This window comes from Eptesicus fuscus, chromosome 3 (assembly GCF_027574615.1).
Source record: "Eptesicus fuscus isolate TK198812 chromosome 3, DD_ASM_mEF_20220401, whole genome shotgun sequence".
Taxonomy (NCBI): domain Eukaryota; kingdom Metazoa; phylum Chordata; class Mammalia; order Chiroptera; family Vespertilionidae; genus Eptesicus; species Eptesicus fuscus.
The window spans coordinates 67,555,633-67,583,432 of record NC_072475.1 but is presented as its reverse complement, the minus strand read 5'-3'; the positions used below and the strand labels follow the sequence as shown (position 1 = coordinate 67,583,432).

At 38.7% G+C, this 27,800-nt stretch overlaps 1 protein-coding gene across 1 annotated transcript in view; it reads left to right on the top strand.

Moving 5' to 3' along the window:
* PHLDB2 (pleckstrin homology like domain family B member 2) overlaps positions 1–27,800 on the top strand; it is a 114,124-nt gene that overhangs the window by 70,558 nt on the left and 15,766 nt on the right. Inside the window, exons 7-14 of the mRNA XM_028153259.2 lie at positions 5,556–5,711; positions 6,660–6,770; positions 8,557–8,646; positions 12,011–12,154; positions 13,023–13,208; positions 14,963–15,103; positions 16,293–16,392; positions 24,960–25,167. Of these exons, the coding sequence (XP_028009060.2) occupies positions 5,556–5,711; positions 6,660–6,770; positions 8,557–8,646; positions 12,011–12,154; positions 13,023–13,208; positions 14,963–15,103; positions 16,293–16,392; positions 24,960–25,167 (1,136 nt within the window). The remainder of the gene's footprint in view (positions 1–5,555; positions 5,712–6,659; positions 6,771–8,556; positions 8,647–12,010; positions 12,155–13,022; positions 13,209–14,962; positions 15,104–16,292; positions 16,393–24,959; positions 25,168–27,800) is intronic.

The following is a 27,800-nucleotide window of genomic DNA, read 5'->3' as shown; positions in this document are numbered from 1 at the left end:
GCTTAATTTTATTCTCTTGTCCAAAAATTCTCCTGTTTGCTCCCCACCACCGCTTAGTGTATGGTTTTTCTTTCTACTTCTTACTAGTGGTGACGTTGAACTCACAAGCACAATCACAGCAATCAAACATGCAGCCTTAAGATGCAGGGCAGTACTAGTGGCCTCAACATCTTCTATGTGAATGTCATGACTTTAAAAACTTAGTACAGCACAGACCTTCTAGTTGAACTTCATCAGGTTATTCACTGATCCATGATGCTGGCAGTGCCGAACACGGCCACACTCTGAAAACACGACTACGTGGACGGTTTCAGAATCAAAGGCCACTTCTTAGTTCAGAGAGAGCAGGGCCGTTTCCTCGAAACAGAAGCCCAAATAAAGTGTGGCCCTGGGGAAGCAGTCATTAAAAGTCTTGGACTTTCAAAGAAATCACATAAGAGTAATTAGTTTTGAGTGACTAACAATTTATGATTCCACATGAGTAGAAAAGAAGGCTAATTTCATTCATGCCATTATGTCTACCTCCTTGAGCTTTCCCAGGTTGAAAAATAAGATAGCCCACCCTCGAAAATGTTTAAGATGGCCTTTAATACAAAGATATTTGATGCCTTGAGCATCACTAGGTTATGAAAAATTAGTTAAAACTTTTCTGTATATTGCAGAGGTGGAAAGCATCTTAATAAAGAGTGCCGAATGCAGACAAGTTAAACTGCAGCATAACAGTTTTAATACTTGTTATTTCTTACAATGTTGGATCAAAGGAAGTTCCAACAGTGTTTCTTCCTCGTCACTCATTTTATCGTGTGCAGCTAAATTTGCTGTAAGAAGATAAAACTCTTAATCCCTCAATGGCACGTTCTCTGGAAATCTTGTGGTATCAATGATTAGGAAAAGAATAATAGTATTTATAAAATTATTTTAGTTTGTCATTTATTTGTGTTTATGCCAGTTCACAAAAGAGGTCGGGGAACTGCTTTTTTTAATTGTTTAATATTTTTCAACTTTCCTTATTACTAAAGTTTTTACATAGCTGAAATACTATGAGTCAGCAACATAGTTGTATATTTTGTTCATTCTTTCCTCTAGTTATGCAGTTATTGTTTGTATTCTTTATAAACATCACTTCAGATAAAAATTGGTAGATTCTATTAATAAACTGAACTCAGGTTGATATAATTGCTGTTTGCTTAATCTAGCTTCTATAGGATAACACATAAATTTGTATACATTCTAAGGATTTTGAGTACAAAAGAGGAAAGGAAATTATGTAGAAAGCATATTTCACTAATTAAAGGCAAAGACTCTTTCCTCTTCCTCCCCAAGCAGAGTGTAATATACTTATCATAAAACCCTTTTTCTTAGGAGAAAAACTGGCTTGTGATAGCTTCTGTTCTCTTGATATCAAGAGGTCTACTAATTCTATTTTTTCAGGAATAACGACCATAGTAACTCTTCACCAATCCGTTGGCTTAATAAGTAAAAAGTTCACCTATTTCGTGAGAAGTGAAACTTTCCTGTGTTACCACAATTCATTTCCCTTCAGACCTCAAACATTTCAGATTACCATTTCACCACAAAGTTTTCCCCAAGGCATTTTAACTAGATTCAATAAAGTTGGTTTTATTACAACAAATTTCATTAGGTGGCAAGTTATACAAAATAAAATCATAAAGGAATAGGAAGAACATCATTTTCTTAAACTGTATGTTGTCTCAAATACTTAAGCTGAAATTGTAGGTTGATTTTGTGTATTCAACCCTATGGATTTATGACTGAGCTTCTTACCTCTAAATCATTGCTTTAAGAGTCAGATTGCACTTTTCCTCTGATGTTGTTTCATGGCCTGCAATAATATGTAGTGGATATGGGCTCACCAATCAAATTGCTCCCCGGTGTATGAGTAGTGTGGGAGAGAAAGCTGAAATTAAATGAGTCTTTCATTTGCCAGGATAGGTTCCATTATTAAATGCAGGCAACACCTGGCTAGGACAGTTTCTTGTGCTTTGGATATTTATTCAGCTGCCTAGTTGATTTTAGCCTCCTGGTTTTAAACAAATTTTATTCCATATTATATATATATATATGTGTGTGTGTGTATTATATATTTTGTTAATTTATTTTTTTAATTGACTTCAGAGAGGGAGAGAGAAAGAGAGAGAGAGAGAGATCAATGATGAGGGAAAATCATTGATTGGCTGCCTCCTGCAGGCCCCACACTGGAATGGAGGATGGAGCCACAACCTGGGCATGTGCCCCTACCGGGAATTGAACCATGACCTCCTGGTTCACAGGTTGACACTCAACAACTGAGCCACACCATCAGGGCACCATAATATCTATAATTGGGAGACCTTGTCAGTGACTCTACAATCAGTTTATAATTTAATCTTGCATAAGTCATTCAACTTCCATGGGCCTCAGTATCCTCCTGTATAAAATGAAGAGGTTGTACTAGATGTACCATTGTACCATTATCTTTCCAAATTCCAAAAGTATGCAGTTAAAGTGTTTGACTATAGAACATAAGATGCAAGAATGTTGCCCTAACCGGTTTGGCTCAGTGGATAGAGCGTTGGCCTGCAGACTGAAAGGGTCCCAGGTTCGATTCCGGTCAAGGGCATGTACCTTGGTTGCGGGCACATCCCCAGTTGGAGGTGTGCAAGAGGCAGCTGATGGATGATTCTAACTCTCTTTCCCTCTCCCTCCCTCTCTGTAAAAAATAAATAAAATATATATATTTTTAAAAAGATGCAGGAATGTTAAAGCCTGAGCCCCATTTAAATTTTCTTTCAGACTTGGTCTTGAGCTGTCATGAAATCATTACTTGAATCTCTCCTGGCTTTACCACATCTATTCTCTTCTTCCTCTACAAGGCAAAGAAAACATTAAAGATCTACATATAAACTCTGCCATATAAATTCTCAAAAGTTATTGGAAAGAAAAAAAGAATTGCACTGAATTTTCTTTAGTGAGCTGTTTCAGGGCCTTTCACACCTGGCCTTTAAGCTTGCCAGCGGTAAAGATTTGTTCTTCTAGTAGTGAAGTGGACTTCAGATTTTCATTCAACTCATCGTACACTTACCGGAGCTTCTTGCCTATATTGTTTTGTGCACAATGAAACTGCTTCTCCCAATTTTCATCCCCTAAATTTGTATTATCTAATACCTTTTAAATGTTTTTTTGCCCTCCCAAGTTGTTTTTCTTTCACAGTGTAAGTTTATAGACACACATTTTGATAGTTTAGATAACTTGATCAGATGATTACACCCACGGAATCTGAGTGCCGAGTTTAGCTTTAGTTTTCCAGTTTCCTTCCTAGTGTGCTATTATTGTCATGCAGTGGTTTAAATATTTACTACAAATTAATTAGTGACTCTCTGACCTCCGTGCGGTTAAAATAACATACTGTATGTTAACCAGATGTGGAGTGAGGGACTGACTAGCATAGTGTATATATTGTGAGCCATATATATCCACTTTGAATGTAGATTATCTATAAATTAAAAAAAAGTTTATTAAATTTTTATCTCAATAACATTTAGACACAAACCAAGCTTAATGGAAAGACTTTAAAAATTAGTGTGTATGCCTGTATGAATAAATATATCAGCTAATGTATTGCTGCAAGACTGTAGGACTTAATACTTGTTTCAAGACATAATACTGGAGTTATCTCTTAATTTCTTCAGTAGAGACTAGATTTGGTCTGAATTTATTAATTTCTTTAGAAATAATAAACATGAAATGTCTGAGAAACTTGAAATGTCAGGCAATAACTTGAACCCAAAAGCATATTTTAGTCTTGCCAATTTAAGTGTAAAGAAGTTTTAAATGATAAATTTTTCAAATTGTTTTTTCTGCTCTTAAGTTTTGAGAATACACTTCTGTTGCTATAGTGTTGGTTTTAATCACATGGGTTACATGGTAGCTAATATCTCTTCTGTGAATCATTCACAGAATAAAATTTATTCCATAAAATAGAAATATATTCCATTTGATTAAAAGACTTAATTTATTACCACTTACATAAAAACTAGGAGGTGGATAGAGTTAAATACTGATGCAGATCTAAATTATGATATATTTATTTTTTCAACTCTTTTTGATGTTTTGATTGATAAAAAAGTATTGGCTTTTTTGCCTATGAAGAGCTGTGATCCATATTGTTTAGCTGCCTCTTCTTTTTTGCCATAGATTATTTATAAATTATATATTTTTAAAAATCTATACATACCACATTTATAGTTCTGTCAAAGTCTCCAAAAGTAAAGGAGTGGATGTTTTTTAAAAAATAGATTGGAGAGCCCTAACTGGTTTGGCTCAGTGGATAGAGCATCATCGGCCTGCGGACTGAAGGGTCCCAGGTTCGATTCTGGTCAAGGGCATGTACCTTGGTTGCGGGCACATCTCCAGTGGGGAGTGTGCAGAAGGCAGCTGATCAATGTTTCTCTCTCATCAATGTTTCTAACTCTCTATCCCTCTCTCTTTCTTTCTGTAAAAAATCAATAAAATATATTTTTTTAAAAATAGATTGGAGAATAACTTATACAACACGGGTCGATTTTGCACAGATACAGATTCATTCTTGTCTTCAGGCATCTTATGAGTTGGAGAATGCCTGTTCTAGATCATCTGATTTTTACGATTTCAGATCTTTCTTAAGTGTCCTCAAGATTACCCAGAGTACTGTATGTAATCTTTGAGTCTCTCTTTGTGCCTGGTGAGAGCTGTGGTCCCTACTTTCCACTAAGAAGTTTTGTAAACAATTTTTTAAGAACCCCAATCTCCAAATATGTTTGATTATACCTCTCTTCAATAAAATTATGTGAGCATGCATGCCTATATGTTACATTGATCATATATATACTTATGCATGCTCAAAAATATATATTTATTTTAAATAATGTATATATGCTATTCTATCTGTATAGATTAAAAACATTTATTGAGGAATTATAAAAGGAAACGAAAAACTAAAATTAAGTATGAAGGAGCTCTAATATTTTCTCTTCACATCTTAGTGGATTGTGTGGTGTGCCATTTGGGGCATATTATCCCTCTTAGAGACCTCTGGTCTGTTATGTATGCCAACTTTTTTTTTTACAGTCAACAACTTTGAAATCTTGAATTTAATCACTAAAGTCCCATTTTATTTGACCATTTGTAGAAAATGGGAATTTTCTCAAGAGGCTATGTCACACCTTTGGTCTGCAGATAGTATTTATGTTATTCACTGAATTCTTTGTATACTTAGTGATCCATTTTAAAGCCACCCAGTAGATTTAAAGCAAGGGTTTCTTTGTCCACAAAGCAGTCTAAAATCAATGGTGAAATAAATGTGTCCCCATCCCCTACCCCCAAGTCCTTTTCAATTCTAATAGCAGTCTCTGCACTGGGGGTTAATTCCAAAAGAAAAGGGTTACCATATTATAACCCTGTTTGATGTTGTAATTGAAAAGATATTTTGGACTGTTTGCTTTTAAATTTTTTTTCTTCACATTAAAAAGGCTATAGCCATTCTGGTGTGTTTTGTTTTCATTTGCTTTTCTCCAAAGGATGCTGACCTGTTGGATGTTGAGAGCAAACACTTTGAGGACCTGGAATTCCAGCAGCTAGAGCATGAGAGCCGTCTGGATGAGGAAAAGGAGAACCTGACCCAACAGCTCTTGCGTGAGGTGGCTGAATATCAACGAAACATTGTTACTAGAAAGGTACGTTTGCCTGGTGTCATTCAAGGCCAAAATCACAATATACCCCTCACTATGTGACAATAGTAATCATTAATATAGCTATAGCATGTGTCTGTCTGCCTGTCTTTACATCTGAATGTCTTTGAGTGTTTAATCACATATCACATTTTGCAGATTATGGAGCCTGCCATCTATATGCCAAATGGTGCTTTAAACTAGATAAACATTACATGTTACAGCCATTGTTACTTAATGCTGTGGATGTATTTATAAATAATACCTTTTTTTTTTTCTTATGTGAAAACCGAGTTAGAGAAAATCAGAAATTTCGGTGTTTGTTTTCAATTACTTCCTTTTGCAATCATAGTAGCTAGATTCAGAATAATCGTATGAACAAAATCTACTTGGAAACTTTCTCTGTCCATTGCTCAATAGTTCGCAAAGCTGGCTGATAGCTTGTCACCATTAGAAATAGCCCCACGAATGCCATGCACATGACTGACTCCTCCCAACCCCTAGCACCCAGATGCCCAGCCCAGAAATCAGCTCTTGTTCCAGAATTTAGAATCACACCCCAGCACTCTGGACTAAACCCAAAAAATTGAGCAAAGGGAAGATGGAGAAGGTGACTTCTTAAGCTCTCAGTTTAAATAAGAAATTTCATTGTTTTTCCCATAAGGCGTCTCCCAAGATGATGCCAAAAATTCATTTATAATCTAAAACAAGATTTCCTGTTGACTTCTGAGTTCTTCAAATAGATTTTAAACCGCTCAAACTGTGTTGGCCTTAGGTAAGGAAAAGCCACGAGCTTGGCGGTCTAGGAAACTGCCTCTGGGTAGTAATCATGGCCAGCCATCAATGAGAATATTATTCCAGCTATAAACACCTTTTCTCTTGTTTCCAGGACAGACTGGCAAACCTTTGTATGTCTAATTTGCAACTTTCTATGATCATCTTCTTTTCCTCCAGGAAAAAATTTCTGCATTGAAAAAGCAAGCCAATCACATTGTCCAGCAGGCTCAGAGAGAACAAGACCACTTTGTGAAAGAAAAGAATAATTTAATAATGATGCTGCAAAGAGTAAGTATTTCCCTTTCAGCACTGGAAATTTGGGGAAAGTCATTTCCTTCAAAGCAAGTGCCTCTAAATAGTGAGCAGTGGATTGCAATCTAAGAATGACTTTTGGGGTAAAGGTTATTCTCACCAAAGGGACCATGTCCACACCCCCGCCCCTGAAGTGGCTACATGGAAAGGGATTCCTCCACAACCAGATTTCCTGATATGGCCATCGTCTAATTTCATGAATAAGGCACCACAAATGTGAGTTGATGGGCCTAGTCTCCAAACTGAGCCTTGAATGCAGGCCAGTGACGGTTGGGATCATATGAGATGGACCCAGAATGGTGTGCAGGAAAAAACCAAATCCTGGATGATACTTTAAAATATGAAGCTGTACCATGACCCCACCTAGAAGAAGTGTGGCTGGAGCATTGCCATTTTAGCTATTTTCAGTTTGAGAATAGAGAGGAAAACCGGTGTTTTATAGAGAATTCTCAGTTCACTCAAAGTGCCTCTGTAGCCCACACCAATCCCCGGCAGCACCTCCCCTCTTGCTTCTTCAGCACCTACAAACCTCTGAATGGAGCTGTAGTTGCCATTCCTTTCTGCTGCTCTAGGGATGAACTCTGCTTTAGCACCATTAGCCTCCCCACCGCCATTTTACCCTTTCACATAATAGTCCAGGGCACAGATTAAATTATATAGTGTAATATGTAATATGTTTCTGAAATTTTAGCCGAAAAGGAAGAAGTTTCTTAGGGATACATTTTTATAAATGGATAAGCACCCTCACAGAAATAACATTTCCTTATTAAAAATACATGAAACATAATTCTGTTGTAAAAATTATGGTTCATAAGTATTAAAATTTTTATTTTCCCAAATGGATCTATAGATGCAGCTCAATCCCAATAAAAATTCCAACAGACATTTTGTAGAGATTGGCAGGTTGATGCTAAAATTTAGTTGATCATCATTTACAGAAACACACATAAAAATAAAGTTATGTGTTTGCTGATTGATCAATACAGAGGCTCACAGTAATCCAGCCCTGTCATTCCTTTAGGGATACTGGTTCTGCATTCACTAATTCAGTGTTCATGGCAACATAATGGAACATTAACTCTGCAAAATATGAGAATTGTCTGAACAGTGTAGTATAGCCAAAACAGCTTTGAACAAGAGCAAAGTTGGAGAACTTATACTATTTGACTTCAAGTCTTACTATAAAGCTGCAGGATTTAAGACTACTTGTGTGTGTGGTGCTGGCATGCAAATAGATATATAGATCAATGGAAACAAACAGAGTCCAGAAGTAGACCCGCACATATGCTGTCTAATTCATTTTTTACAAAGGCTCCAAGAAATCTAGTAGAGAAAGGAAAGTCTTTCCAACAGATAGTGCTGGATCAACTGGGTAAACAAGGAAGAAAAGGAACCTCAACACCATCCATTCTCACACCATCCATACAAATTAATTTGAGAGCGATCATAGATTTAAACTTAAAACTTGAAGTGATGAAGTTTCCAGAAGAAATTATAGGAGTGCAAGTGCTCTGGGGTAAGGAAAGATATTTTTTTAAAGAGGAAATGGCAAAGAACTTGTATCCAGAATATATTAAAAACTCCTATGACTCAATAATAACACTTAAACACCCAATAAGTAATTTTTTAAAAAGCAGGCAAAAGACTTAAATATAAACACTTTACAAAAGATATATAAAGTCATCTGAAAAAATATTAAAGGTCGTTAGTCATCAGGGAAATCCAAGGTTGACTAAACTTAATAGATTTTGTGTTCTTTCAGGAAAAGGAAAATCTTTGTAATCTGGAAAAGAAATACTCCAGCCTCTCGGGGGGGAAAGGGTTTCCTGTCAACCCAAATACTCTAAAAGAGGTGAGCTGTGATTTTACATGTCCACTCATACCACCTTAGACATCAAGACGTGCACCTCAGTCTTCTGTGATTAGCAGAACAGGAAAAACATGAGCTTAAATGACTTAGGAAAGCACTCCATGTGTTGATAGCCTTCCCGCCTTTCATTATTTGTGCTTTGAGAATTTAAGGGATTATTTTTGTGTCTTATGCAAATGCCCTGTGTGTGTGTGTGTGTGTGTGTGTGTGTGTGTGTGTGTGCACACTTTGCTTGACAGTGACATTGTGAGTTAACTCGGAGTTTCAAATAATTTAGGTTCCAGACCAAAACTAGTCTTAAATTCTCTTCTTTCCTTCCTGCAGTTTCCTGTCTTAGTTTTTCCTCTGTTTTATTTTACTTCTAAGTCTCCTAAAACATAAAAATTCCCCATTATATTTGAGAAGATAATCTGATTTCTTTCTTTTCTCTCTTTCTTTATTCTCCCAAAGTCATTTCTGCTATTCTCCATCTAAATTGAAAAATCCTATTTATATTAAACTATATACATTCTTTATCCCAAACATCCATGTTCCCCCAGACCCTGACACTCTCCTTTCCTAAATATCTTTTTATAGAGCTACACTGCTACAGTGGTGACTATTTTAACTCTAATTTGGAAAAGTATAACCTTGACTGAGAAAGAAAACTTTTTATATTTATATTCTATAAAAAGCTAAGGAAAAAGCTTGCTTCTACATAAAAATTTGCATAATAACAACCCCTTTATTTATAAATTGCTTTTAAAAAGACATCAAAGTTAAGAATTCCTGCACAGTAAGTATTTTGTGTGGGTGGGCGGTGGGAGGGTATGTGAAGTAAATGTTCATCACATAACAGGTGTGCTTAATGTGTGCCTCAGACGCAACTGGTGAACTATTTCCACAAAAGCTTTATTAGATGGTTCAGTTTCATAGTTTCTCTCCCATAATTCAGAACACGGAACGGGCAGGTTCAGTGGACAAAGGGTGGTTGTGAATGCAGTGTAGCCAAATATAGAATGTTAGCAAGGTGGGCAGGGGCTAGGTCTTGTGAGCCATTTGAAAGAAACATGGTTTATTTTATATGGATGGGAAGCCCCTGAGTGGTTTTAAGCTGGGAGGTGACATCACTTGATATCCATTTGTTAAACCTCACTCTGGGCTGCTCTACTGGATTAGGAGGAGGAGCAGGAGATGCCAGGAAGCCAGCGTGGTGGTGATTGCAATAGTATAGGCTGGAGATGCTGGGGGCTCAGATTCGAGCAATGGCACAGAAATGGAGAGAATTAGCTGCATGCGGATATAGTGTCTTGGAACCAGAGGTGACAGTTCTTGTTGATAGTCTGGATGTGGGGATGAAGTAAATTAAGGAAGGTGTCAGGAGTTATGTCATTATTCCAGTTTGAATAATGAGATGCATACCAAGTACCTTTTCCTAAGAAAGGGAGGACTGGGGTAAGAATAAGCTCAAGAGGGAAGATAAGCAGTGAGACTCTGGACACAGTGAGTCTGAAAGGCTTATAGCATCCAAGGAATTAAGTAGGCTCCAAGATCTCTTTATCTCTTAGTAGAAGAATAAAATATTTCCTTTCCTATTAATGAGTTGTTCTTTTTCTCTGCAGACTTCCTGGTTTCAAAAGGCTATTTGGCTTTTTTATTATTTTTGCATGTCTGCAACTCTTTTGAGTAGCTATGTGTTCTCTTTCATGGACCAAATCAACTTGACTCACAAGTTGTTTTGATTTCCTTCCTTCCTTCCTTCCTTCCTTCCTTCCTTCCTTCCTTCCTTCCTTCCTTCCTTCCTTCCTTCCTTCCTCCCTCCCTCCCTCCCTCCCTCCCCCCCCCTCTCTCTCTCTCTTTCTTTCTTTCTTTCTTTCTTTCTTTCTTTCTTTCTTTCTTTCTTTCTTTCTTTCTTTCTCTCTTTTGACTCTCTCTCTCTTTCTCTCTCTTGTTTTTAAGGAATGGTGAATTTATATCTAACTTTTAAACAAGTCCCACTTTTGACAAGCTTCATACATTTTTGAATCAATTAATTTGGTTTTGTGGTCTATGAAACATTCTACTATCAATTGAACAAAAGAATAACTCAAAAGTTGTTACTCTTCGTTTCTGATTTATTATCAAAGATAAAATGAAATTTGGACAACCCAGTTGTCTACTGCCTTTCTTTCATTTAATCTTATAAAACTTTACATAGTATTCATTGCCTCTATCTGAAGTGTGAGACTAATTCAGCAGCATTTTGATACCTCCAATTTATAAACAGTCAATTCCCACTTTCTCTATTATCTCATAATTATAATTCTCGGTAAAACCTTGCTTTCTAGCCTGGAATTTTTGCTTCATCAGCATAATGTTATTTTGCCTTTCTTGGAGCCATTTTTTGAAAAGACTGATGGGCTAGTAGAAGAACCTAAGTGTTAAATTTAACACTATTTTACCTTTGAAAGAGATACTATTTCCTACTCTTCATTCTTTTTTCATACTGCTTTATTGGTGTGGTGAAAATCATGATTGGTCTGTACAATTACTTTCCATGAAAATTTGCAAGTGCCTTTTCCTCAAATATAAATTCAGGAGTTTGAAGATGATACACTTAGACTTATGGGTATTTATGCTGAAGCCAAAATTGATTCATTGAATTTAAAGTAACTGGAAATTCTCTGTCCTAGGGATAGAGTGGGAGTTGGGGGAGCTTCCCCTTGAATTAAAACATCCTCAAGTTGCAACTCCATCTTAGAGTGTGTGTGTATGTGTGTTTACTCATGTGTCTTGTTAAAAGAAGCTCACTAGAGGACAGTGTACTTCTTATTCTCATTTAATTGAGATGCCTAAAAGTTGGATTCCATTACAGATAAATTATTGTTTTTAAAAATATCTTAGAGCAAAAAACAGTAGCCTTCAGCCCACATTCACTCACACTTTAATTTATCAGGAAATAGAAGAAGAGAGAAAAATCTAAAAATAATGTGGAAAAGGCTCTTGAAATAGAGAGTGAATGATTACATTGTCAATTTTATATCTCCGATTTGTGTATGTGTGTGATTATGTTAAATGTTGTGTAATGACAACCTCATTTAGTCAACAGAATGAAAGGTGATACCTCCGGGTATTTTAAAATCGACGATGTTGGGTTATTTATAATTTCAATGGGAAAAATGTTTTTAATGTTTGGGGTATCATTTTTCATGATTAAGCACTGTAAATCCATTTTAATTGCTGATAACTCCCTGATGAAACATTTGATAATACCACAGATATCTGGCTGTGCCGCTCTAAGCTAACTCCATTGTATTAGAGCATTAATACTCTCGCATGCCTCAGCTTTTGCTTTCTTTGTGTTTAATTTCTAAATTCCTCCTTTTAGGGCTATATCAGTGTAAATGAAATTAATGAGCCATGTGGCAATTCCACGAATCTATCCCCTTCCACTCAGTTCCCTGCTGACGCTGATGCTGTTGCCACTGGGCCTACCACAGCTGTACTGGTGAGCCAGCCACAAAATAAAGAGGTGTGTTGGCATGACATTTCATTCATTCACTGCTTTCCTCATGTCAAAAATTAACCCTGGTTAACTGAAAATGAGGGCACTTGTGACAAATACACGTCTGATTGACCAGAGGGTCAAAGTGATATTGAGTTTGAAAAACATACCAATTTGGGGGTACTGCTCTACCAATTGTAATACAAGAAACCATGAAATATATGGGACAGAGTGGACTACTAGAAGTAAGTTCAAAAACATAAACTCTATATCTGAGTACTCTAACCTGATCTAGCTTTCTTAAAAAATCAAAATTCTTTCTAAAATTGTTGGTTTGAATCACTTTTCCAGTTTGATTTTGTTTTCTTTTCTTTCTTTTTTTTAAATCCTCACCAGAGGATATTCTTCCATTGATTTTAGAGAGAGTGGATGTGAGAGAAACACATTGATTGGTTGCTTTCTGCATGAGCCCTGATCAGGGCCCAGGCCAGGGAGGGGCCTGCAGCCAAGGTACGTGCCCTTGATCAGAATCACACCAGGACCCTTTGGTCCACAGGCCGACGCTCTGTCCACTGAGCCAAACTGGCTAGGGCAATTTTGTTTTCTGTTATATTTTGCAGTATGGAATTTTTTTTTTTTTTAGTGTTATGCCTTTTTAAAACATCTGGGAAGGGGCAAATAATAATAAATGAAAATACTGTCTGCTGATCTAAGTTGCTTGCAGGTTGGGGTTTTCACTAAAGGCTAAATGGAAAGATACAGCCCAACATTTGTGATTTCTTGATTAAAATACAAGAAAAAGAGAACAATGAGGTTATTTATTTCATTTCTTTGTCATTATTCTTTCATTTTATATGGACACATGTATACTTTTTTTTTTTTTTCCTCCATGAAGCAAAGATCATCTGTCTGTCCTGGATTTATGTTTCCTTCTACCCTTTCTCCTCATCCTGTCACTCAACCTCCATCAGCCCCTTGGCCTGAAGTCATGGCTCCGTCTGTCAATCCCTTCCCTTTAAATGACACACCTCCTCCTCTACCAGCTAAGAAACACAGAAGGCAGCAGCAGCAGGAGCAACAGGTAACTAGGAACTGGTGTTCAGAGCTTGTAAATCTTTCCTTCAACTTTTGCAAAGAAATTTCTTAAAAAGACAAGGCGCATAACTCCTTTGCTGATTTTCTTTTTAAAGGACATTTAGTGAGGTCTAAGGGTGTGGGGAGTGTTATAAGTTTAGGACCTTGACTGTCCTCTCCTAAGTTTTGATATGTTTGAGCTAATTCTATATCCTCATACATTAGTTTTCACTCAACCAAAATATTGCAACTTATCTTGGGTATTTTCAAAATAATGGTTATTATTTCCATAAAATCCATGGTATAAAAGTTGCTGTGTCAACACACATTTTTTAAACATTATTGAAACCGTAATAGACATCATTCCTTTACTCTGTGTCAAAATTTCCTAAACATTTTACAAATAAACTTCTCATTTCTCCCTTCAAATAATCCCGTGAAATATGAATTAACTGCATATTGACATTTAGGTCACTGAGGCTCAGTATCGTAAATAGCTTGTCCAGTGTCACCCAAGTAGTGTTTTGGGGCCATAGAACAACAGTTTTTATTGACCAGATTAAAAAATACATATTTGTTGTTCTTAATGTTGCCCTCCTTTTACTACATACAGTGCTTATGCATGCTCATGTTTTAAAAATCTATTATGAGCCTTCTTTAAATTATAATCAAATTCCTGCGTGAATTGGACCCCAGAAGATCACAAGGATGCATAGACATTAGATCCCCGAAATAGGCAAGCCCTGCTGTGCTGTGCCCAGCCCTCACATTTCTTGAAGGTACCTTTGCTCTCTATTACCCTTTGTTAAAGGACTATATCTCCCCACTACTTTTAGGTTAGTAAATATTAGCTACTATACGTAGATAATGTTAAAGTAAAAATGCAGGTATATTTCATGATTGGTACATGTAAAGAAGAAGAAGGAATTTGGTAACTCAAATTTGCATTAATTTTTACATATTTCAAAAGCCCAAGCTTAGTGTAAAAATGATCAAACCTAAAGAAACTTTAACTAGGAAATCACTATTGAAGACTTTTTTTTTTTTTTTTGAGAGGCCAAGAAAATTTTGGATAAATGTCAAGTTGGCAAAATTTTGCCTTAGGAATCTGAAAGGAAAAAAAGAAAAAAAGAAATAGTCAACAGGAGGATTTATTTTTTTTTTATGTGAAGGATTATTATAGGGGATTCTTGGCCAGGATCTTTTTTAAATAAAAATGTAACCTAGGAGGATGCCTTTTATGGAAACGTTATGCTGATTTGGAGTGTGTTTATGTGAAATATTATTCCAACTTTAAAACAGCTCCCCTGTTCACTTGCTCGTTCTCTTCGTCTTCTTCCTTCTCCCTTTTCTTGTTCTCCTCACACTGGGATCTGTGCCACCACACAGAACCGTCCAGACAGACCAGGGGAGAAACTGCTTACTTGCTTTGTCCACTGGCTGTTCCGCCATCCACATGGCGACCATCATAGTCATTTGTAAGTTGTCTGAGGCCCCAAGGCAGCAGGCACTATGAGAGTGAAAGGTGGATTTTTTTCCCTTTTGTTTCTAGGTTCAGTAAGAAAATTCTGCTGCTGCCTGTGTAGCTCACCAAATGCTAGCTAGCCCAAGTCTGTTAGTGAACACAAGTATGAGTTGGATTTTTAAAAAAAATTTGTTAAAATTCCCAAACTTCTTGGTAAATGCATACTTCTTAATTTCTTCAGTGACCTGTTTCAATTAGTCAAGTGTTGCTATTCTGCTTTACATTTGCATTTAAAGCACTTTAGAAGCCTGGAAGAAAGGAAAAAACAGCATAAAGAAGGCCTCTATCTGAGTGACACTTTGCCTCGAAAGAAAAGCACTCCTTCCATCTCCCCACACTTCAGCAGTGCTACCATGGGGAGAAGCACCGCCCCGAAGGTAGGACACGGGGAGAACTGTGGGCTTCACATCCAGGGAGTCTTCTCGTCCTTATGATGACAGATGCTCAAAGGTCCTTAGAGAAAATGCTAAATAATAAATCATTAAGTTTGCTTGTCGGGCAGACAGTATGACTAAAATGGCATTTTCTGTCTCACTCAGAGGACATTTGGAATCATATGCTCTGGGACCAAAGAACCTGGTCCAGGGTATTTTCTGCCACCACCACACAAGTGGTAGGTGGCATTCAGGTGGCCGACTCCTGTGGCTACATCCCACAGCTGGAAATTGGAAGATACAAGCTCTGGATTACAGGAATAATAGGACCAGATTTTTATTGAGGCGTTTCTGAACCTGACCTTGGGCTAAGTGCTTTATGTGGATTGTCTTATTTTAAAACCCAGCAAGACTATTCAGTAGAGATACTAATGATTATCCTCATTGTACATATGGATAAACTGAGGTATAAGGAAGCTAAGTGACTAGCCCAAGTGCCCTCAGTCGGTTAGTCATGAAGCTGGAATATGAACCCATGTGGTCCGATGCCTAAACCCTCATTCATGTTCTGCTGATATGCCCGAGGGGTCATTGCAGGAAGAGGAGGAAAGGCAGGTGACAAGGAGGCTCTGAGGGGACAGGTTTTGGGGCTCTTCCTTTGACCTTAAGAGTAATGTTGTTTTAAACTGGTGTCCTGTTATATAAACTGGTGTTCCAAGAATATTTTACGTAAAGGATTTTGCTATTAAAGAGAGTGCTAGAACCACTGGAGGAGTTTATAGATTTCAGCCCACTAGGTAACTGGGGGAGGTGGAAATTGGCGCCCGTGTCGCAGGGTAGGTCTGCTCTGTCCTGGTGCATGCCCTGCACGTTCCTGCCCCTGCATCTGCCCTCTGCTCCTTATGCATGCAGAACTTTGAGTTGCTCTCAATGGTGGTTTTGGAGAACAAGTGTTTCCCCTGTCTTTTGGAATTGCTGCCACTGGAGGAACCGCTGTGATGTGGAGACTTCCATGGAGCTCCTTGGGAGGGACAGCAACTGGTCTTTATCATTGAGCATCCAAAAACGGGTTGGAAGACCTTCCTGCCCTGCCCTCTGTGCTTAGATAGGAGCCGTGGGACAGGGATGTGGCCGTGTCTGAAGGACCACTGGGCTGCAGTTTGCCTGAAGTGTTTCCTCCCGGTTCTCACAGGCTCACTTGCCCCTGGGACAGAGCAACAGCTGTGGCAGCGTGCTCCCTCACTCGCTGGCAACCATGACCAAAGACTCAGAATCTCGGAGGATGCTCAGAGGTATGTCATTTTAAAAATCAAATGGGATGTCCTTTGTTAAGCATAAGAATTATTCAGAGAGAGGGAGGGAGAGCAAGGTTGAGGATCATTAAAAGGGCAGCAAGCAAAGTCTTCGATTTTACTCTTAATGTGTCCCCTTAGGGGAAGGAATAGATAGATAGGTAGATAGATAGATAGATAGATAGATAGATAGATAGATAGATAGATAGATAGATAGATAGATATGTATTGTTTGTACTAAGGTAACTTTTTCTATATACACATATGATTGGTATGTTTCAAATTTTGCACTTCATAAATTTATTAGTAATAATATTCTCAAACCAGAAATGCCCCTAGAGAATTGCTAACCTTTGCATTTTATAGGTAGAAAGAAAGGAGAGATCCTAAGTCGCTCACCTGGTTTGTGGCTGAGCCACTGTGTTGAAACATGTGGTAAAGATTCATTGAACTGACACAGTAAATGGAGCACCAGTGGCCCGGGACAGAATTCCCCGATGCCTTTTAATGTGGTTTGAGCCTTTCTTCTAATGTGGTTGTTAGGTTTCAGGTAGACTTTGATTCTCAGAGTATTTTATTTCTTTGTAAAAATGCATTGCATTTATAACGGGGTTCTCAAATAGTCTTTGTGGGCTAGAAGAAATAACTGCAATACAGTTCCAACTGTGAGAGTCTTGTTGAGATTAGATTTACTGTGTTAACACAGTCGCTTAGGTCAGCAACATATATTGGCCCTCACCTTTTTTTAAATGTTTTTATTGATTTCAGAAAGAGGAAGAGAGAGAGAGAGAGAGAGAGAGAGAGAGAGAGAGAGAGAGAGAGAGAGAGAACATCAATGATGAGAGAGAATCATTGATTGGCTGCCTCCTGTACACACCCTACTGAGGATTGAGCCCAGGCATGTGCCCGGACCCAAAACTGAACTGTGATCTCCTGGTCCATGGGTCAATGCTCAACCACTGAGCACACCGGCTTGGCTGGCTCTCACTTTTGAATAGGCAGGGTGCTAGAGACCAAGAATGCAAATGAATGACATGATTCTTGCCCTTGAAATGCTTATAGTCTAGTGAGGGAAAAAGACACATAACAGATAATTTCAATAAAATGTGGTAAATGTGATGGAGGTGTGAAAGGATGTAAATTCGGAGGCTGATAGAGTGGTGGGCATGTGGCCCCTAACTGTATTCATGCACCAGTGGGATTGAATCTCTTCCCTCCAAGCAGGCTGGGATTCCATCCTGACTGCTCAGCCTCTCTGCCAATGGTATCAGGGGATAATCACCGGTTTTCTATCAGACAAAAAAAAAGGAAAAAAATATATACATTTTGGTATGTATATATATGTATGTATGTGTGGTGTGTATATGTATGTGTATAACTTTTGTATATATACATATATATCACTTGAATGAGGTTTGTTTGTTTTTTCTTTCTTTTTTTTTTGTTTTTTTGTTTTGTTAATCCTCATCAGAAGATACTTTTTCCATTGATTTTTAGGGAGTGGGAGGGAGGGGGAGACACAGTGAGAGAGAAACAGCAATGTGAGAAAGACACATCGATAGGTTGCCTCCCGCACTCACCCTGACCCAGAGTAGGGGATCAAGCCTGCAACCAAGGCACGTGCCCTTGACCAGAATCGAACCTGCAACCCTTCAGTCTGAGGGCCGGTGTTCTAACCATTTAGCAAACAAGCTAGGGCTTGAGCGAGGTTTTTGAATCATTATTAGAAATTTGTTAATAGTTAATAGAGTCTGTAGTAGTCAGAAGAGAGGTTTATGATGTATGATAGGTTTATGTTACATTTAAATAAAATACATTTGATTGAACTTCTGTGTTTTCTTTTTTCAGTTTTATTTATTGATTTTTAGAAAGAGAAAGAAAGAGATGTCGATCTGTTGTTCCACTTATTTACCTTATGTATGTATTCATTGGTTGATTCTTGTATGTGCCCTGACCAGGGGTCAAACCTGCCACCTTGGCGTATTGGGATGCTGCTCTAACCAACTGAGCTGCCCAGCCAGGGCCTTTCATCTTTTTTACAATAATTTCTGAAGCTAAAAAATAGCTCTTATGATTTATAAATAATAAACATAAAAGTACCATTTAGCTCTCATTTATTACTGTTCATTTGAGTCAGGTCTATTTTTTATCGAAGCATTTTTCTGCAATATTTATAGACTTCTTTTTAAATGTGTTTTTTCCCAGTGGCTGAAGACATCAAAGCTTGGATTGGCCCCAATACCATACTTTATTTTAAAAACATTTTCTTAAAATAGAGAGTAAGGAAAACGAGACCTCTATACTACATGGATTTGTAAAAATAAGAACTATTAACATTACCATGTAAGATGACCCTTGTGAGAATATGGTGAAACGAAGGGATGTTTCATCTCTAATTTTCTAATCTCTGTTTTCCCCTCAAATAATGGGAATCCCTAAGCTACATTCATACAGGAAAATTGATCTGATTCTCTTAGGTCCCCTTAGGGAAGTGCCCTCTGTAAAATATACTGTCTTTGATCTTTCTGCTCTGGTTCTCCACTGGTGGTCTTTTGTACACCCGAGAAGACTGCGCTTCAGTCTTCCTACTGCAGCTAAAGTGGTGATCCTTACAGCGTTTCTGTGGTGCTGATGAGACCGCGTCTGAGGAAATGGAGAAGCATCGTGTGTGTTGATCCAATTGCATGTGCTGTGTCTTGTGAGGCCAGCCTGTCTCCCGTGGCTCCCCGACGTGGAGGAGGGGTTGGGGGCCACAGTTCTTAGAGCCACAGCAGACCTTAAATTTGGCAGGATTTTCTGTTGAGCCCATACTGGTGGCCCAGTGACCTGGAGGGTTGAATCACCATTTCATTTAGAATTGTTTCACAAGCACTAAAATAGAAGTAAAATTTCCTGGTTTTGAAAAAGTTTGAATCTAGCACATTTTCATCAACTCAAATGTAATAGATCTTACCATTTTTGTTGGCTTACACAGTTAACTTAAATGAACTATGTTTTTTTGCTGTTTGCGCATCACGGATACATCAAGGACCATGGTGTAAGTATAAGCCATCCCGCAGTCAGCATTGTTTTAGTGGAACCAACAATGTGAGTCATGCAGACAAAGGTCCCCGAGGGCAGAGTTGAAAGCAGACAGCCCAGGAACTCGGCTCTTAAAGTTGTAATGGTTATTGGCTTTTGTACAACTTGTGAACTATTGCTTTGTGAGCTTTAGAATGAATGAAATCTTTGTCCTTTTGTCTTTTGTTTAATGCAGGAAAGTCCAAGAAAGGTATGACAACCTCCTTGTGTGGTGTTTTTGTTTCCAGCTAATAGTGAAAGGTCACTGTGAAGTCATCTTTAAGAAGTGATCAGAATTAAAACTGTACAATGGCAGATTTTTAGCCTGATGATTATTCCTTTTACACAATGGAGGAAAGTCGTTGCACCCTTGCAGGGTGCAGCTGCCATTCATTCACTGGCAGCTGCATGACCTTCTTTGTTTTGCTTTTTTTATGACAAGGACAGACCCTGCAGGAAGCACGAGTGCCTGGGAAGCATTGTTTTGTAAGACTCAGGATCTAGATAAAGAAAAGAGTGGGTCTTGTTGTGTATATAGGCTAAGTGTAAGACATGAGATTACTCCTTTATAAAGACCAGGTATAAATAAAGCAGGCTGCGTGGGAAGATGGAAAAATTTAAAGGGCTCCTACTTAATCATTCCATTTTAAGACTATTTCATGCGAAAGACTTAGTGGAGAGTGAAGAACAGTTTAACTGGCTGGCCTGAATCAATAAAATGTAATTACTGTGGCTAGCTGAGAGAGATGTAGGATATTAGGGAACTGGGTTATACAATTTGATGGACACTGCTTCAAATAATTGAATGACATTTTACAAACCTTAGCCCTTAAAAACAATTTGTTACTATCTGCATGGGGAAAAAAATGAACTGTTTTATAGATATAATCTTGTTTTTATTCTCCCTATTTTTTGGTTGACTGATGTGTGTGAAAGATTTTTTTTTTTCCTTAAGAAATCTTTTTTGACTGTGTGCATGTATTATAAGCTTATTGTGTTTTTTAGCTTCTTGAGTTCCTCTCTGTAAACTCAGACTTAATCTAAAGATGTGAACATCTTGCCTTGTCAATCTGCTGTCGTCACTAACACCGACAATGACTGCATGTTGAAGTGTCGTATATTTTTCCTGTCCTCTGGTCATCCTTTTTGATCTTGTATCTTTTTCCCTTTCTCTGTCATTCTCTTCATTCCTGACTTGTCCTGTGCCTTCATCTTCCGGCTGTGGAATATGGTTAGGAAGAATGAATTTCTCAGCAGGTGAGCTATGAAAGGCTGAATTGCCAGAAATATGGATTGATTTTGTCCTCTTAAACCCAGGTTATAATTTTAAGTCATTTCTATATTCAGGTCTAGATAGTCGTTTAAAGTATATACCACACTTTTGGAAGATATGGGCAAGACTGTGCATCTCATAGTGGTCAGCTCACACAGGACTTCTCAGGTCCAGTTACCCAGAATTCACAGAGGCTGGCACTAAAAATAACAATAAGTGTACCTTGCACGTGCAGAATATTGGCTCTTCTTGGGCAGTGAAGAGAGTTGAGTTGTTTGGGGTCCTTGTATGTACTACGCTTAGCGACTGACCTCAGCTATCAGGTCTCACTTTATAAACCCCATAAAATACCCTTTCAAATAGCTTTTTCTGTCCGGATAAGAAGGATTTGAAGTATCTATAAGGCCCTTTTTAGATGCTGTCTACTGCTACATGTTATTCTTGCTGCATAACTTAAAACAAGCAGTCTCGGGGGCTGGAAAAGTCTTGTTTTTCCCAATCCACTTACTTAATTTGGAAGGTAAATGCATTCCACTTCTTTACTTAGCCACTAATTTGGTTGCCGTTTATAGATGAGAATGTGAATTCATTGAGTGATTATTTCATGACACCCATATGCTAAGTAAATGGGGAATCTGTGATGAACAGAACATAGGTGTGTCCTCTGTGCTACCTCACTGCACCAGCGCCTCTCAGGCCTCCTACCAGGGTGCCCTCCCCCTCCTCTAATGAAAGTACCTACACCTTTGGCTGGCCAAGTCTGAGCCTGAATCCCAGTACCAGCTCTTTGGAATCACCCTGGCACGATTCCAGGGCCACGGAGTAGAGCTCCATGGCTTTATTTGTAATAGCAGGGGCAACTTGGTGTGTGTTTTTTTAATTGTTCAAGGGGGAGGAGGCTAAGCCAGGTGACAGTTGAGTTTATCGTGGTCAATAAAACACTGCCCGTTGGGAGAGATGAGAAGCTTCGTAATGTAGAACATTTCCATTCACATTGGGTTCGCAGGAAGCAAAAGTCCTGCATTGTGAAAGACAAGCTCATTGGCAGCTGGCTTTTTCATTTAAGTTGCCATGAAGATGTCAGGCTTATTTTACCACCTGAATGGTGGAAGGTTCTCTAAGACATAGAGCCAAACCTCAGCAAATAGTGGGGTGGTCTGGGAAATTTACGTGCGCAATCCTTAGCACAGTACACCTTCTCACACAGCTTTTCCTCATGCCTGCATCTGAAAATTTTGAATGATTTTAGCCTCACCTGAAGATACTAAGTTCATTTTCTTATTCTGTGATACTTTTTTTTTTTTTTGGAGGGGGCAGGAATCCTGGAAGATTTGAGGAGCAGGGCATGTGTTGTTTTAAGAAGAAATACACTCCCCTTCCTTTCTGCTTTTCTAAGGAAGTGTTATTGCATCACAGGGACTGGCCTTTCCTCATTATGAAAAACTGGAGGCAAAGGGAAGGCTGAGGCGTGGCACACGTAATTGCCAAGCAGACAATTGCTGAATGTTTTCAGTTACATGGCTGTCTTTTAGGGATTTATTTTTCATACTCAAACAAGGAAATGTCATCCATGTAGTTGGTGTCAATGTGGACCTTTTCTTTGCCAACAAACCTTTTGAAAGCATAGGCAAGATACATGTATGAACTTTTTAAATAATTTCTGGTGAGTTTTTTGTCCTCTTCCTTTTCCTAATGAATAATTTAAAAAAAATTAAAAGGAGCAATTAGTAAATCATAAAGTTCAAATATCAAAGGTAAATATTGAGTAATGAATTGTTTGCCTTATTTTTTTAAAAAGGCACATGCTCCACTCTCATGACTGTACTGGCTTCATTTAATGCTTTATGCATTAATCACTACAAGTAATGGTAATCTGCCTAAAATCTCATGGTTTGCATTTATATTTTTCATCTTACCTTACTGATATGTAGCTTTTACGTGTGTGTATGTGTGTGTGCGCGCACGTGCGTGTGTGTGTGTGTGTGTGTGTGTGTGTGTGTGTGTGTGTTGGTATTTATAATTTACTAGAGGCCTGATGCACGAAAATCATGTAAGAGTAGGCCTTCCTTCCCCTGGCTGCCAACACCAGCTTCCTCTGGCACCCAGGACCCAGGCTTCCCTTGCAGCCCCAGCTTTGTCTGGAAGGACGACTGGGAGGACGTCCAGTCTAATTACCATATTATACTTTTATTATATAGGACTAGAGGCCTGGTGTATGAAAATTCGTGCACTCGGGTGGGGGGGGCAGGGGGGATGGGAGGGTCCCTCCGCCCGGCCTGCACCCTCTCAAAGTCCAGGACCCCTTGGGGGATGTCCACCTACTGGCTTAGGCTCACTTCCCAGGGGATTGGGCCTAAGCTGGCAGTGAGACATCCCTCTGGCAGCCCGGGAGCCCTTGGGGGATGTCCAACTGCAGCTTAGGCCCTCTCCCCACATAAGCTGCAGTTGGACATCCTTAGCGCTGCCATGAAGGCTCCCGCCACCACTGCTGCACTTGGGGCTGTCAGCCCAACTTGTGGCTGAGTGAAGCTCCCCCTGTGAGAGCACACTGACCACCAGGGGGCAGCCTCTGCATTGAGCGTCTGCCCCCTGGTGGTCAGTGCACGTCATAGTGACCGGTCATTCTTGGTCATTCCGCCCTTAGGGTCAATTTTCATATTACCCTTTTATTATTACGCTTTTATTATATAGGATAATTATAATTTATATTACAAAAACTTTTTTTCCAGAAGAGGCCTTATCTGAATTAACATATTTTCACTTAGATACTTAAAACTGTTCCAAATTTTAATGCGTCAAAACTCATAGAACTAAAATCACTCTATAGTAGCCTTTGGTGTGTGATGCTTTGCATCATGGAGGTAGCTCTGGTTTTGAATTGAAATGTTTAATCAACAGTGGAGGAAGCTGTTTGAAATCACTTGCCTTCTCTCACTCTCTTGCCCACTTTTTGGACATTTCATTGCCAATTAAAAGCCTCAGTGTAAGATAAGCTGAGCACAAGGAAACAGGCAAAATTCAAATGGGCCAATTGTAAGCTCTTAAATAGGTCTAATAGTCAGTTTACTCAGAGAGAAAGAGATTGCAAACTACAGTACTGGCTAAAGCAATGAATGAATAGAAGAATTTGTTTATCAGTATGACCCCTGCTTCCTGAGTGTATGGTACATAGATAATTGAAAGGAAAGAAAAACTCGGTTTATGATGCTCCAAATCAGCTACTACAGAACAAGCCATAGCAATAACGCAAAGTAAAGCCAATAACCTAATGCTCAGCTGACCAGGCACCAGGGTAAGAAGAACATCTCTTAGTAATGGTACCTTTGCTGCTATTGATGTAGCTCCTACATTGTCATGTGGTCAATATCACCAACCGACAGAAGGCTGGCGGTTCAGATGGAGAAAGAAGACAGCTGTAGCTACAGGTCCTCGAATAATGGTGTTTTGTTATAACATTGATGAGATGCCATAGAAACTTAACCCTTGTTTATATCAATTAGCCTGTGAGAAAACTGGTTTTCATATGTCGTTTCACCACAGTTTCAAGAATCTATCAATGATGTTAGGACTTACTATATGTACAGTAATGAGGTGGAGTACAACCATTGGAAGGATTGCTGATTCTGAATATTTTAAATAAGTAATGGCAGACAAGGAAATTTTTTTGAAAAGAATGAGAAAAATGTACAGTTTGTCTCTTAACCAGATTGAAAGTGTTAGTGATGATGAATAAATGATAAATTTCTCAAATCCTACACCTAGCTGATTCACCTGCTCTTTATGACCAGATCGGGTATCCCTTAAATATGAATATCATTGGAGAGGTGACTGCCTTAAGACCCTGCTGTTGCCTATCTCTAGGAGTCATTTTACCCTGACGTGAACCCAGCTATTTTGAAAGGATTCAGTGCCATTCACTGTGTTTCTGTTTTGGTTTCCTTGTGTTTCTGTGTGTGCCGATAATATTAGTCTCACTTGTGCAGAGATGTGGGAATGGCATAGGAAAGTGTCAAGTGATCCACTGACAAAAAAAAAAGATCACTCACAAGACCACTTCTTTGAATTTGGTGCTTGCACTGAGCATGATGCTGTTTCTTTGATCTTCTTGGCTTCAAAACAAATTAGACCAAGGGCCAAGTTTCATAGGCAGATGTTTTGGGTTGCTAGTTTAAGTCTTATAAGATCTAAGACTGAAAAATGAGGCACTGTAACTTATTTATGGCTCTTTCCTTAGGGTATAATCACCAACAGATGAGTGAAGGACAAAGGCAGAAATCTTCTGAGTTTTACAACCGCACAGCATCTGAATCAAATGTCTACTTGAACAGTTTCCACTACCCAGATCACGGCTACAAGGACCAGGCCTTTGATACTTTGAGCCTAGACAGCTCTGATAGCATGGAGACCAGCATCTCTGCTTGCTCACCTGACAATATTTCTAGGTAAGATTTCTTTGTAGGTAAGGTGTCTGGTTGGGAGAAGGACCTGCTGGTTTCACAAAGTAAAGACATCAATTTGGGGCAATGTAGGTATGTATATGTACAAACCTAAGTTTCTGAGACATAAAGAGTCTATAATGCAGAAAGAGGTTGGGTGTCATGGTGGTCTTTAAAGTAATTTCTTTGTATCCTGTGTGACTCAGCCAGTCAGACATCATATAGTTCATCTTTCTTCATTGTTTACATTTGAGTTCACATGTATACTGTGCTTCAAAATCATTTTGCTTCTGTTTGTTGACTCTAAGCTAGAGTCAACTTCATTAGGACTGCTTTTGATTAAATAAACAAATAATCTCCAACAACAGAGTAAGAACTTTGAAGGATTTCTTACCCTTGTGTTTCATTAAAAGGGAGGCTTTAGCTGTTCTGCATATTTAAATTTTTGTAAGGACTTAACCATTCACATTTGTGTTTATACTTGGAGGCAAACAAAGGTGTTTTCATGGAATTATGGCTAAAGGCACATCTAAGACATAGATCTAGTCATGGTACCCTTTCTCTTCAAAAGCTTTGATGATGCCCTACTACCTTTTGAATAAAGTAAGATCCCAGAACATAGCATTCTATATTCAGGCCAACTCCCCATTCATTCTCTTCTCCTGATGCACCTCACAGAGCTTTGTATTATTAATTGAAAGGGTGATGAATTCTCAGATCTCTGCGCCTTTAACCATCTTGGTCCCTGCCCTGGAATTGTGTAGTTTGTTCATTCATTCATTTATAGGCTCCTTCATTCCACAAAAACACATGGATTGCTGTACAGTCAGCAGTGGGCTAGCGTCAGCTCATACTGGCTGGCAAGTGCCAAATGTGCACATCTTCTAACTCTGCAATCAGTGATGTCATGTTGGAAGTTTGAGATTGGCAATGGTGGGAATATACATTCCAAATAAATCAACAATTGCTACACATCAGGGTTTTTGTTTTCCTCCAGAGAGCTAGAACACCAGCACATCACTATCTGTAGACAGTTCCTGCTTTCATTTGTTTTATTCACTCAACCTGTACCTACTGAGCACTGATCTTATCTGGCCTTACAAAATATCTATTCCATCATCATTGCCTCACTCCAATCTGACCTGGAGAAATGCTCCTCATCCTTCAAGTTCAAACTGAAGTTGGAAACTCATATGAAAAATTTCCTTCAGGACTTTTTCTTCTGTATTCCCATTGCACTAGCTATTTTTCTTCTATTATATCACTGATGCCATTGAGGTATAAATTTTTTCTTCAATAATTAATGGGTGAAATCCTCAATGTCAAGGAAGATGTCTAATCATCTTTCACTTTGCACACCCAGTAGAGATATTGATGTGTAGTAGGCATTCTATAAGTGTTAGCTAAATAAGTACCTCAGGATGAAATAAAATGGACATATTTTCAATTTTTACATTTTTCTGTGTTTGATCTAGTTAGTTAATTGGCTGAGAAGCATTATGATTTAAACCAAAAAGAAATCCAATATTCAATAAACATTAATTGAGCATTTTTGTGTCTCAAAAGAAAATGTCTAGTTGGATAGCTGCCATCAAACAAGTTTTCCTATATTGGGATGAAGCCTCAGGCTGGGAACAGGAGTACTTGTGCCACTTAAAGCAGACCTCAGACTTCTCTCGGTCCTGATTTGCTAGTCTGTGAAATGGAGGGCTTGTTTCTTGAATACAAGGAAAGAACGGCTTTCTAAATATTTTGATGGAAAATTGCCATCATCTGAACATAATTTAATTCTTTACAATGGTTTCAATAATTTATTCCCCCCTCAAAAAAAGTATAAAAATAAAAAAGAGTGACAAAGGCAGAAGGAAAGACTATTAGCAAGTTATACTTAGCGTTTGGGTTAGTTAGTGTTTCATAAATGAAAAGAATATGAGAGAGCCAATTGTAACCAGACATTGTAGCCAGGAAATTTGGAGGGAGAAGGGGAAGAAGGGAAGGACAGATACTATAGTCTGTAATAAATATAGTGTATTTTAATTCTGGCATTAATGGGCAAAATATTAATATTACTGGATTTATCCTATCAGGAAAAAAAAAAGGCATTCCTGGGAAAAACATAAAAGCAACCATAATTGTATTACCGCTTGTCACATGGAAATGACCCAAATTTAAGGAGGGAATTATGTAATAATAATGAATAAAGATGTTATTTTTTGCTGCCATTATTATTTAATGTTAGAAGGTTTAGTAGTTCACTTTATTCAATACTAGAGGCCTGGTGCATGGATTCATGCACTGGTGGGGTCCCTCAGCCTGGCCTGCAGGGATTGGGCCGAAACTGGCTCTCTGACATCTCCCAAGGGGTCCTGGATTGCAAGAGCGCACAGGCCAGGCAGATGCTTCGACCCGTAGGTTAGCTTACTGCTGGGGTCCAGCCAATTGGGACTGAGCGAGATGTGCTGGACATGTGCTGGAGCCCTCCCACAATCCCTCCCCAGCTGGCCAACCTCCTGTGTCCCTCCCCAGCCCCGATCAGTGGGGTCCCTCAGCCTGGCCTGTGTACCGGGCTGGTTTCGACCCGATCCCCACTGGCCAGGCCAAGGGACCCCACCGGTGCACGAATCCATGCTCTAGGCCTC